A 14016-nucleotide genomic window follows, 5' to 3' on the forward strand; every position below is an offset into this window, starting at 1 on the left:
TGTATGATAGAGCACACTTACACTAGCACATGGCAACTGAGCCTGAGACCTCAAATATGGAAACACAAAGAAGGAAGAACAGTTGTAAGCAGACACTAGTGATTGGAACATGGAATGTGAGAAGCATGAATGTAGGAAAATTGGACATTGTTAAGAAAGGAATGGAATGCATATACATTGACATAGTAGGTATTGACAAAATGAGATGGCTTGGCATTGGACGTTTTGAATCAGATGATCATATGATCTATGCTGAGGATGAAAAAGTGAGGAAAAAAATGGGTTGCTTTTATAATTAAAAAAGTAATTTCTAGATCCATCTTGAAGTACAATGTGGTGAGTGACAGGATAATATCTATACACATACAACGAAGTCCAGTGAATACCATAATCATTCCAATATAGGCACCAACAAATAGAGCCAAAAAGGAGGAAATAGAAGATTTTTACCAAGTTTTGCAGTCAGAAATTGATTGAAGATGCAATCAAGATGCATTAATAGTAATGCATGACTGGAATGCAAAAGTTGGGAACAGGGAAGAAGGATCAGTATTTGGAAAACATGGACTTGGTGACAGACATGAAGCTGGAAATAGAATGATAGAATTCTGCACATTTAATGATTTAGTCATTACAAATACCTTTTATAAAAAAAAAACCAACACAAAAATGCAGGCTTTCCTCATGGATTTCACCTGATGGTGTGCATAGGCATCAAGTCTATTACATCTGTGGAAAGAATCACTGGAGGAGCTCAATATCAGCTGTGAAAACTAGACCATGTGCTGATAGTGGAACAGACCACCAGCTACTCATATGCAAGTTCAAGCTGAAGTTGAAGGAAATTAAATCCATAGGAGCAAAAATGTGACGTTAAGTCTATGACCCTTGAATTTCAAACCCATCTCAGGGCCTTGAACATCAATGAGCGAAGACCAGAAGAGCTGTGGGAGGATATTGAGAAGATCATCCAGGAAGAATGCAAAAGGTCATTACAAAGGCAGAGGAGGAAGAAAAGACCAAGATGGATGTCAGATGAGAATCTGAATATTTTACTAGAGTGCCGAGGAGCCAAAGCAAAGGGAAGAAGTCAAGGCGCTGAACAGAAAGCTTCAAAGGGCAGCTTGGGAAGGCAAAGCAAGTATTATAATGAAATGTGAGATGAGCTGGAGTCAGAAAATCAAAAAGGCCGAACTTGCTCAGCATTTCTTGAACTGAAGGAATTGAAAAACAAATTCAAGCCACAAATTGCAATACTTAAGGATGCTTTAAGAAGAATATTAAATGATCCAAGAAACATTAAAAGAAGATGGAAGGAGTATACAGAGTCACTGTACCAGAAGGAAATCAGCTGACACAGAAGAATTTCATGAAATAACATATGAACAAGAGCCTATGGTGATGAAGGAAGAAGTTCAGGCCGCACTGAAAGAATTGACAAAAAAAAAACAAGGCTCCAGGAGTTGACGGCATATCAATTGACATGGCCTGGATATGCTCACTACGTTGTTCCAAGAAATCTGGAGGACAGCCATCTGGGCAACTGACTGGAAGAGATCCATATTTGTTCCCATTCCAAAGAAAGGTGACCCAACTGAGTACAGAAGTTATTAAACAATATCATTAATATCACATGTGAGCAAGATTCTGCTGAAAATTATCCAAAAATGACTGGAGCAGCATGTCAACAGAGAACTTCCAGAGTGCATTCTGGTTTAGAAGAGGCTGTGGTACTAGGGATATTATAACTAAGTTTAGATGGATCTTGGCTGAGAGCAGAAAGTACCAGAGGAATGTCTATCTGTGTTTTATTGACTATGTAAAGGTGTTTGACTGTGTGGATCATAACAAACTATGGCTGACTCTGAGAAGAATGGGAATCCCAGAACATTTGATTGTGCTTATGCAAAACCTATGCTTGGACCGGGAGGCAGTCAACAGGATAGAGCAAGGAGACACTACATGGTTCAAAATCAGGAAGGGTACATGCCAGGGATGCATTCTATCTCCATACCTTTTCAATCTATATGCAGAATAGATCATCCAGGAGGCTGGGCTGTATGAGGAGGAATATGACATCAGGATTGGAGGAAGATTCATCAGCAACCTGCGTTATGCAGATGACACAGTCCTGCTGGCTGAAACTGACGAGGACCTGAAGCACTTGCTGCGGAAGACCAAGGACTGCAGCCTTCAATATGAATTGAAACTCAACATCAAGAAAACAAAGCTTCTCACTACTGGGCCAATTAGCAGCATCATGATGGATGATTACAAGATTGAGATTGTTAACAGTTTTAGTTTGCTTGGCTCCACAATCAACACTCTTAGTACCAGCAGCCAAGAAATCAAGAGACGAGTTGCATTGAGAAAGTTGGCTTTCAGGGACCTCTCCAGAGTACTAAAGAGCAACGATGTCAGTCTGCAGACTAAGGTGTGCTTGATCCAGGCCATAGTCGATTGCTTCCTATGTATCAGAGAGCTGGACATTGACTAGGGATGATAGAAAAAGAATTGATACCTTTGAACTCTGGTGCTGGAGAAGAGATTTTAATATACCATGGACTCCCAGGAGAACAAATAAATTCATCCTAGAGAGGGTGAAGCCAGCCTGCTCCTTGGAGGCAAGGATTCTGATGCTTTGTCTGACATACTATGGGCATGTTGCAAGGAGGGACCAGTCCTTGGAGAGGGACATCATGCTTGAAAGGTTGAAGGGACAGAAAAAGAGAGGGAGACCGTCAATGAAATGGATTGATACAGTGACTGGGGTAATGAGGGTAGATGTGTCAGAGACAGTAGAGTTGGCACAGGATAGAGAAGGTTTCAGGGCTCTCGTACAAATGATCGCTATGAGTCACACATGACTTGATGGCACACAACAACAATTAATATGTTATTCATATTGAAAGCTCTAGACTATGATCTTATTCAGTAAATGCCTTACGTCTTCTTCACATTCAGCAAGCAAGATAGGATCAAATACGTGTTGCAGGTTAGTGGTGAATCTTCCTCTAATCCTGACAGTGCATTCTTCTTCATAGAATCCAGCTTCTCAAATGACTCCTTCAGCCTACAGATTGAATAAATAATGGTGTGCCAGGATACAACTCAGACATACATCTTTCCTAATTTTAGACCACTTAAACTAAACTGTGTCCACTTAAACAAAAAAAAAGAAAAAAATCTCACTGCTGTAAATCACAATCAGAGGATATTGCCCATCTCCTCACCCAGAGCCACTGATGGATTCGAACCACAATAGACTCTCATTCTTAGGGTTAGTTTAGCAAATCACCACCAATTAGGGCATCAGAGCTCTATTAGGTATTAAGATGAGGGAAGCAGGTGCTACAAAGAGCCAAAGGAGCTATAAAGTGCCATATACCTAGAAGTTGATGTTTCTTAACCACTTTAGATCTTGCCGCATTTAGACACACACACGTTTGACCCTTATGTCAGCCTGTGCAGTGGGTATGAAATAAATTGTTGTCTTTGTTTACAGTTGAGGAAACAAGCCACACACGGCTATGGGTGGCAAAGCCAGGATGCAGATCTGGCACTGCAGATTTCAGATCTTAACATGATTGTATCCTGTAGTAACTGTGTAACAGGAATGGATAGGGAAAGAAAACTCATAGAGAGTTTTAGATGAGAAGTGAAAGAGGTTTTCATATGATTGGTGTGTAGGTGATGAAGGGGGAAAGAGCAGTCCAGAGGTGATGGGAATAATAGCATCACCAGCAAATGTCAACATGCTTAGTCAATACCATAGCAGCCACACACTTTAAATATTGCCTCTTTTAATTCTGAGAACAAATCTCTGAGGGGCAGTATTATTATCTCTATTTTAAACAGTGCGCATATATGTTGTTCACACTTTTAAAGGAAAGGGGGGAAGTGGTTTTGCTCTGAGATAAGGTGAATCTCTCTCATGACCACATTTGGGGCTGGATTCATGGTGTTCCTCTGTGGAAAGCGTAAATATAATGCCAACCAAAAGATAATTAAATTGGGTGCATGATTGTTATGACATCTGTACCACCAAGCTTATTTGTTTAATGTTTCTCTGGTACTTTGAAAGTAAACTAGACTGTACTCTGTGATCGGTCAAGCCCTAACTCTGGCCTTTAAAGGAAACAGGCAAGTGTGTAATCAAGAAACACAAGTATGTTCTTCCTCAGTTATTGATTAAAAGAAAAATATACTTCTCAATGACTATTTGTCTAGACAGGGAGCTCTGGTGGGCTGATGGATACTTCCACTGCCAACCTAAAGGCGGGCGGTTTGGATCCACTGGCTGCTCTGTAGGAGAAAGATGAGCAGTCTCTTCCCATGCAGTTTGCAGCCTCTGAAAACCCACTGAAGAGTAGGCAGCTATGAGTTAGTTCTGACTTGATGGCAATGAATGAGTGAGTGATTTGTATGAAAAATACATTTGCACAGAATGCCGTATTTCCACTAGAATTCTTCAGTAGAATTACCTTCTGTTGTACTTAAACTTCCTAAACGTTATCAGTCACTGCTCAGTGTAAACTTGGTTTTCCCTATTCAGTTAACTGGTTCGTACATCTCTTCCTTACCTTGAATATGATGCCCAGCTTTTGTCTGAGATGCCAATTATCTAAGTTTTCCTTTTCTTTTTCTTTCTTTTTTGTTGGACGGGTGAGCTTGAGCCTTCAAGGAGCAAACTGGCCCTAGACTTTTCCAAGTCCTTATTACTTTGCCTCCAATTCTTACATGTCCATTCCTTTTCTTTTTATACTGAGCTCTAACTTCATTTGAAACTACTTGAGAAAAGACCCTTCCCAAATATTTTGCTTTCAATCCTCTATCCCTTTTTTTTCTTTTAGTGAAATTGTTGTTGTTGTTACTGCTACTGCTTGCTGTCAAGTTGGAATGGACCCATGCCTTTCAGAGGCAGTAACTTGCACAGGAGGAGAGAGCCCACCCTTCTCCCGTGGAGCAGCTGGTGGATTTGAACCTTGTATCTCCAGATTGCAATGTGGCTTCTTATCACTGGGAAACTAGAGAAAAACAATTTGCATATCAACTAAAGTTGCTAAAAATCACTGAGGATAAAGTGCATGGGGAGGAAAAAAAATCCCACACTGCTTTCTTAATAGTGTTTACTTTATAGCTCACTTCTAAAATCTCCAAACTGCATCTCTAGGTACCTGCTTGCTAGTTATTTATTCACTAAGCTGCATATAGCGGTCCCTTAGCAACTGTAGACCTTGTGGATAAAAGCCTAGCTCTTCTCTGACACCACCTGTTTTTAAGAAGGCAGGCTTCTCTCAAAAGACTTGAAGTTATATAAGCAAAAAGTACCAGAATACAGTTCTTTTTGAAAGTAAATTTAAAGATATCGTAAAATAGTTTTTATCCCAGAACTAGTATGTCATTTCTTCCAGGGGATTCTCCTCTGAGGCGAGTGGAGATTTGGGGCAAGGAGTCAAGCAAAGGGTCATAGCTTTTTGTGTCCTTCTTCCTACTTGCCTCCAGGATTGTGAAGATGGCCAGCCCCAATCTGAACATGGTGACCTTACTGGGCAGTTGTCTGACTTACTGCAGCGCTTACCTCTTTGGGATTCAGGATCAAGATGTGTTAGGGGGAAGCTCAATGGAAACTATCATTCAGGTAGGTCAGGGTTTAAAGCTGTATTTTGAATATCCTTTTATGATGTTAATGTTCTGACAGTTTTTAAATTGACTGCTCCTGTGGGTGGTGGTTATCTTTATCCTTGGTGTGGACCCGTTCAGAGGTGCTCTCTGCGATGCTTAGGCACTGAGGTCCATTACTCCCCATGCCCTGTGTGAGATCAAGATTTTGCAGATTAGAATGCATGGAGAGGCCCCAAAAGTCCCTTATATGACTCTTGTTTCCGTCTACTTCCGTCTGTAGGTAAGGCTGTCCATGCTGTGCATTGGGACCTCCTTGGTGTTTGGCCCCATTCTGGGAAAGAGCTGGCGACTTTACAAAGTGTTTACCCAGAGGGTCCCAGACAAAAGAGTGGTAAGTAGGTAGCCGGTGTACCCTGCTTGATGGTAGACAGCAGCTCTACTTTTCTTAAAAGCTGGGAAAGTCTGTACCAGATAACTGGATCTGACCATTTTTATATCTGAAGTTCTTTCTCCTTGCTTCAAAACTTGGAGTCCTGTGGCTGCTGGAATCCGAGCCTAGAGACTGTTTCTCAGTGCTGACTGGGAGATAAGTCTTTGAATAAGATACATCTCTGTTTCATGTGAACCCCAGGTCTTGGTACTGTTCTGGCACCATTGTTAGGGGGAAAACAGGATGCGCGGCAAGACTACAGCTTGTCAGATGGAAGTGGACGGAGACACATTTGTTTCCTTCACTGAGGCCCAATATTTTGCCATGTAGAAGACCATTCCATGAACCAAGAAGAATTTGTCTGGAGCAGCGAGCAAGGAAAAGACCTCCATTCAGTAGAAAGAATCAACCTTAGGAACTTTGTAGCAATCAGATTGTCTACATGCTCCTGACAAGTCACATGTAATCCTAATCACATTCCCACTTCTTATTAAGTTCCTAAGAGGGCTGCCTGAACCTCAGAGTCTCTGACTACTATAACCTGTATCCAGACCGGATATAACACTCAGTTCTATGGAATGGAAAGATATTTTTTTATCACTTGCTACTCAGTGATGCTGAATATTTATTAAATAGCTGAGAGTAATCACACATGTGACGAAAATAATCTAAAGGACAAAAAATGTATTTATCTTAGAACAGTGATTCCCAAAAGGACAAATATTGCATAGGGCCACTGTTGTAAAATGGGACTGACATCGGGGTTGAGGGAAGACAGAAAAGGAAGGGAAGAATTTTGTATATTGCATTGAAACAGATGAGGGAAAGAACTGTTTAAAGGGAACATATGAATGGGTATTATCATTACAGAAGTCCAGAGTGAAGGCTGAATAATGGAGTGGACTTGGGGGAAGGGATTGCATAGCAATGAAAGAGCTTTTCTTTTTCTTTTCAAGAAGAGTGAATTGACAGGAAGCGGGTGGGCAGGGAGAAAAGTACAATGATAAATGACTGGAAACCCTAAGTCTCTGAAAACTTTCATTAAAATTAATTTTAAAAATAGCTTTATTGAGGTCTATTTGGTATGCAATCAACTATACATATTTAAAGTATATGATTTACTAAGTTTTGTCACTCAGATACATCCATGGAGCCATCACTACAATCAAGACAGTGAGCATACCTATCACCCCTAACAGTTTACTCATGACCTTTGACATCTCTGTCTTCCATCTAATCTTTGTATTTTCTACCCTTCTCTAAGAAACCATTGATTTGCTTTCTGTCCATGTAGATAGATGAGTGTGCATTTCTCATGATCTTATGTGATTGTTATCGTACAGTGTTGACTCTGTCTGTATGCTTCTTTTACTCAGCATGATTTGAGTTTTATCAATGTTATGTGCATTAGCAGTTCATTCCTTGTTATTACTGAAAAGTGTTCCATTGTATGGCTTTAGTTCCTGTTTATCTGTTTGTGGACATTTAGGCTGTTTGAAGATTTTAGCTATTACAATAAAACTTCTTCATTTGTGTGTAAGTTTTTCAGAGGCGTACACTTTCATTTCTCGTGGGTAAAAACAGAAGAGTACAATGAATAGATCCAATGGTGGGCGTATGTTTAACTTTTTAAGACATTTTTCAAAAATGTATGTAACATTCTATATTCCCACCAGTAGTGTAGGAGAGTTAATTTCTGTCACATCCTGGCCAACGCTTGGTTTGGTCAATCTTTTTAACCAATCTAATAGATATGTAAGAAGCTTTGGTAGAGTAGTTTTTTCCTGTGCTGACTGCTCAGTGAAAGATCAGGATTTCACATCCTCCAGCCACTCCACAGGAGATAGATGAGCAGTCTCCTACCATAAAGGTTTATACTTTTGGAAACCTGATGTAGGGTCAACATGAGTCAGAATTGACTCAGTGGGAAGTGAGTTCATTTTTGTTTGTTTGTTTAATAGATGTGTAGGATGTGCTCACCAGTCAGTGGCAGGGAATTTGGTGGACAGATGCTTGGCCAACTGGTTGGAAGAGATTCATACATGTTCCCATTCCCAAGAAAGGTGACCCAACAGAATATGGAAATTATAGAACAATATCATAATAATATCACATAAAAGCAAAATATTACTGAAGATCATCCAAAAATGGCTAAAACAGTACATTGACCAGGTACTTCCAGAAGTTCAAGTTGGGTTTAAGAGAGGCCACGACATCAGGGATAACATTGCTCATGTCACTTGGATCCTAGCTGAATGCAGAGAATACCAGAAGAATGATGTCTATTTGTGGTTTATTGACTATGCAAAAGCATTTGTCTATGTGGATCATAACAGACTATGGCTAACAATGAGAAGAATGGGAATCCCAGACATTTAATTGTGTTCATGGGAAATCAATACCTAGAATATGTTGTCCAAACAGAGCAAGGGAGTGTTGTGTAGTTTAAAATCAGGAAAGGTGTGCACCAGGGATATATCCTTTATCCATACCTATACAATCTGTTCTGAGCGAATAATTCATGAAGCTGGACCCTATAAAAAGGAATGTGGCATCAGGGTTGGAGGAAGACTCATCAATAACCTGCATTATGTATATGACACAACTTTGCTGAAAACAAGGAGGACTTGAAATGATTGCTTCAGAAGATCAAGAATTACTACAGTCCTTAGTATGGATTGCATCTCAACATCAAGAAAACAGAAGTCTTCCCATTGAGCCAACAGACAATGTAAGGATAGATGGAGAAAGGATTAAAGCTGTCAATGATATCATCTTGCTTGAATCAACAATCAACACCCTTCACATCAGCAGTCAGATGATTAGACGTATTGCATTGGGCAAGTTTGCTATCAGTGACCTCACCAAAATACTTGACAGCAATGTTGTCAGCTTGATGACTGAAGTATGCCTGATGCAGGCTATCGTCTTTTTCAGTTCCCTTCTATACATCTCAAAGCTGGACAGTGAATAATGATGATAGAAGAAGAATTGATCCCTTTGAGTTGTGATGCTGGAGAAGAATACTGAGTATCCTATGGCCTGCCAAAAGAACAAATAGATATATCTTGGAAAAGTTGCAGTCAGACTGCTTCTTGGAGGCAAACATGACAAAGCTCTATCCCTCAAACCTTGGACATTCTTTGGAAATTCCTTGGAGGCTATTCCTTGGAAAGGGACATTATGCTTGGAAAGGTGGAGGATTAGAAAAAGAAAGAAGCCCCCCAAAGACATGGACTGACATAGCAAGTGCAACAATGGACTCAAGCGTGTCAGCGGAGATGATGAGGATGGCACAGGATAGGACAGAGTTCAGATCTGTTGTTCACAGGATCACTATGAATCATATTCTACTACACCACACCTAACAACAAAAAGAAGTGATTGTAGTCTCAACTGCCATGATATTTGTATGCCTAGTTTTCTTTGTGGTTTGTTTCTAGAGATACAACACCTGTTTGTCAGTTTGGTTATTTGGGAATGATTTGCATATTTCTCATTACTTTATATCTTAGCTGGTGTCTTGGCTTGGAGCGGCATCTACTTCCAAAATGGCTTGCCTCTGGAAACTCTATATACGAACAATGCTCAGGCCTTTTGTTCATAGGGTCGCTATGAGTCATCTAGGACTCGACGGCACCTAACAACAACAACAACAAACAATTAGTATAGTACTTAACTGTCAGTCTGCTGTACTGGTGTAGCTCGTGGGGTGCTCTAATATGAGATTCTGTACCACCAGTGTTTCAGGTACCAGAAGGGTCATCCATTGAGAAGCTGCAACAGAGCTCCTAGATTCAAGACAGACTAGAAAGAAGGATTGGTCATCCATTTCTTTAACAATGGGATTTTGAAAACCCTATGAAGAGAGTTTTATCGTATTAGACATAGAACCCAGATAGGAAGTCACTCAAAAAGGAGTAGAAACAGCTGCAAACAGCCATTAATAATTGGGACATGGAATGTACAAAGTATGAATGGATGTTGTTAAAAAATTAAATGGATTTCTTTTGCTTTTCAAGGAGAGGAGCAAATGGGGTGGGAGGGGGGAGGGGTTTGTGCGGGGAGAAGGGTGCAACAATGAATAAATGAAATCCCAAAATCTCTGTAGATGTTCATTGAAATGAAAAATAAACAACCTAAATTAAAAAAAAAAAGAAAGAAAGAAAAATTAAATGGAACGCTTGAAGATTGACATTCTAGGCATCAGTGCACAGGAATCAAATTGACTATATTTGCAGAAAGAATTGTGGAGACTCACAATATCTGTAGTCAAAGCCAAACCAAATGCTAATGGTAGCTTTATTTATGTGAAAATTTAAATTGAAGCTGAAGAAAATTAAAGTAGTCAATAGAAACTAAGATATGAACTTGAGTCTCTCCCACTTGAATCTAAGAACTATATCAAGAACAGGTGTGAGACATTGAACACAAATGATCAAAGACCAGTTCTTATGGGAGAACATCTAAGATATCATACATGGAGAGAGCAAAAGGTCATTACAAAGAAGGAGAAAGAAAAAAATCAAAATGGCTATCAGTAGAGATTATGAAAATTGCATTAGAGCTTCAAGAAACCAAAACAAAAGAAAGAGATGAGAAATAAAAGAGCTGAACTCATTATTTTAAAAAGGGCAGCTCTAGAAGACAAAGCAAAATACTATAATGAAATGTGCAAAGAGGTGGAGTCAGAAAATAAAAAGGATAGAACTTGTTCAGCATTTCTCAAGCTGAAAAAACTTCAATCCTCCAATTGCAATATTGACAGATACTATAGGGCACAATCTTGAGTGATCCAGGAAGCATCAAAAGAATTTGGAAGGAATATACAGAATTGCTATACCAAAAATAATTAGTTGATACTGAAAAATTTCAGAAAGTACAGTATGAACAAGAGTCAATGATGATGAAGGATGACGTTCAAGCTGTAATGGAAGCATTGGCAAAAAATAAGGCCTCAGGAATTGATGGGATGCCAATTGACATGTTTCAACTAACAAAAGACAGCCATGCGTGTACTCACCTGTATATTCCAGGAACTTTAGAGGATAGCTACATGGAAGATATCCATATTTTTCCCTGTTCTCAAGAAAGGTGATCAAATAGAATGTGGAAGATATTGAATACTACCATCATGAAAGCAAAATACTGTTGAAGATCATTCAAAAATGGCTAGAACAGAACATTGACAGAGAACTACCAGAAGGTCAAGCTGGGTTTAGAAAAGGCCACAGCACCAGGGGTTATCATTGCCGATGAAAGCAAAGAATACCAGAATAATGTCTATTTCTGTTTTTTGACTGTGCAAAAGCATTTGACTATGTAGATCATGACAAATTATGACCAGCATTGAGAAGAATACTTAATTGTGCTCAGAATATAGACCAAGAAGCTGTTGTCCAAATGAAGTGAAGAACACTGTATAGTTTAAAATCAGGAAGATTGTCTATCAGAGTTGTATACTTTTTCCATACCCTGTTTTCATGCTGAGCAAATAATTCATGAAGCCAGACTCGGTGATGTAGAATGTGGCATCAGGATTGGAGAGAGACTCATCAACCTGGGTTATGCAGATGATATAACTGCTTGCTGAAAGTGAGGAGGATATTAAAAGTTTGCTGCAGAAGATCAAGGTCTACAGCCTTTGGTATGGTTTACATTTCAACATCAAGAAAACAAAATTCCTCACCACAGGACTAATAGTCAGTGTTTCAATAAATGGAGAAAGGATCAAAGTTGTCAATTACTTCATCTTGTTTGGGTCAGCAGTCAACACTCTTGGTACCAGCAGTCAGGAAATATACAGCATTGTGCAAGTCTGCTGTCAGGGACCTCTCCAAAATGCTGAGGAGCTATGATGTCAGTTTGAAGACTAAGGTGTGTCTGATAGGGACCATGGTCCTCTTAATCACCTGCTCTGATAATTTGATGCCTTTGAGTTGTGCTGGAGAAGAGTACTGAATATCCTATGAACTGTCAAAGAAACAAACAAATATGTCTTGAGAAAAGTACAGCCAGAGTACTCCTTGGAGGCAAAAATAGTAAAACTTCATCTTTCATACTTAGAGTATGTAGCTAGGTTAGGCTATTCCTTGGGCAGGGACATCGTTCTTGGAAAGATGGAGGGTCAGTGAAGGTAAGGAATACCCTCAACGAGATTGACTGACACGATGATGTCAGTAATGGCTCTAGAGTGTCAAAGATGATGAGGATGGCACAGGACAGGGCAGGGTTCAGTCAGCGGTTCATAGTCATATTGAACTCAACAGCATTTAACAACAACGATTTTTCAGGTTGAAAGTTTTCCTCGCACTTTCTTTGCCATCTTTTTTCTGATGGCATGACTCTTCAATTCTTTTGCCTAGTTTGATGGGATTAAGGGAACAGTAGTATTTGTTTTCTTATTACTGAGTTTTGAGAGTACTTTATATATATTCTACATACAAATTTTTCATCAGATATATGATTTTCACCGGAAGCAGGAGCAGCATCCACTTCCGAAATGGCTTGCCTCCGGAAACTCTATGGACGAACAGTACTCAGGCTGTTCATTCATAGGGTCACTATGAGTCATCTCCGACTCGACGGCATCAAACAACAACATATGATTTTCAAATACAGTTTGTGTATTTTCATTCTCTTGAGGTAGAAGTTGTGATTGATAGACAGTTTCTTTTTTTATCTATTTTAGTATAGATAGACTTTAGTGCTAGAAACGTTTCCCTAAGAATTGTTTTCATGATGTGGAGTTTGTCTCTCTATATCGCTTTTCTAGTGTAGATTACTGACTATGTGGAGGGGTGGAACTGTGCGAGTGAGGTATGTTGGCCTATCCAAAAGGGACTGGCTGTCTACCATTCCACCTGGGAACTGGCTGGTCTCAGCAATCTGAAAGAGAAATGTCTAGTCTCACCAATACATTGAACAGCTCTAGCTGCAGAGATAAGAAATTCTTCCTGCATCAGAAGAGATTCTTTGTCTGGTCAGAGAAGAGAGACATCCCCCAACCTGTTAGAGATGGCAGCCACAGTTAAAGCTGACGGGAGAACTGAATGGGAGATGAGACTTTGGGGTGGAAGAAATCAGTATTAGCAAGACAGAGAGCTTTGTTGGACATTTAGGGGGAAGCTGATGTTGGCAGGATTGAGAACTTTGTTGGGCAATTAGAGCTACAGGGCTAGAGGCTGAAGTGTCTGTAGGCACATTTTGGGAGTTGTCTTGACTGTATTTTCTGTCATTAATCTGATTTATAATCTTTTGACTCCTCTAATATGGTTCTGTGTGATCTGTGGCTATCATATTAGATTTTGGACCCAGCCAAGCAGTTAAGATTGGTGTTAAGATGAGTAGAAGGAGGCATGGGAGTGTGGGGGACATATCTGACCTCATGGAAATTGCTTTTATGTTATTGATACTGTGGGCAGGGATAGCTTCCCCCTGTAAGGTTGGTAAAGGTCAAATATGTCACTCCCTATGTGGCCCTTGCTCTTTTTATATTTTGTGGAAATGACATTCCAAAAAATTGTATTTTGATTCATATATTTTTTAAATTTTTCTACTATTTTTAACTCAAATTTTCTTAATAAAAGATTATTAAAAATTGAACTCAATAAATGGCCTATATAATTTCCTAATGCTTGGAGATTTTCCAGAAATCTTTCTATTATTGCTTTTTAATTTAATTCTATGTGATCAGAAAACATACCTTGGTTGAATTAGTTTAGACTTATTAAAACTGTTATAATGGGGTTGCCGCCGCCGCCGCCGCCTCGTGCCAGCCCCTCGCGTCTCACGGAGGCTGGGCGACACTCCATAATGGGAGACAAGCCAATTTGGGAACAGATTGGATCCAGCTTCATTCAACATTACTACCAGTTATTTGATAACGACAGAGTCCAACTAGGCGCAATTTACATTGACACGTCATGCCTTACGTGGGAAGGACAACAGTTCCAGGGGAA

At 39.7% G+C, this 14016-nt stretch overlaps 1 protein-coding gene across 2 annotated transcripts in view; it reads left to right on the forward strand.

Annotated features, from left to right (window-relative positions):
* GPR156 (G protein-coupled receptor 156) overlaps positions 1 to 14016 on the forward strand; it is a 123484-nt gene that overhangs the window by 72066 nt on the left and 37402 nt on the right. For both annotated transcript variants that reach the window (XM_006884253.1, XM_006884254.1), the window contains exons 3-4: positions 5506 to 5641; positions 5906 to 6016. In XM_006884253.1, the coding sequence (XP_006884315.1) occupies positions 5506 to 5641; positions 5906 to 6016 (247 nt within the window). The remainder of the gene's footprint in view (positions 1 to 5505; positions 5642 to 5905; positions 6017 to 14016) is intronic.

The sequence above is a fragment of the Elephantulus edwardii genome, unplaced genomic scaffold (assembly GCF_000299155.1).
Source record: "Elephantulus edwardii isolate Elephantulus edwardi_28Jun2011 unplaced genomic scaffold, EleEdw1.0 scaffold00032, whole genome shotgun sequence".
NCBI classification, from domain to species: Eukaryota; Metazoa; Chordata; class Mammalia; order Macroscelidea; family Macroscelididae; genus Elephantulus; species Elephantulus edwardii.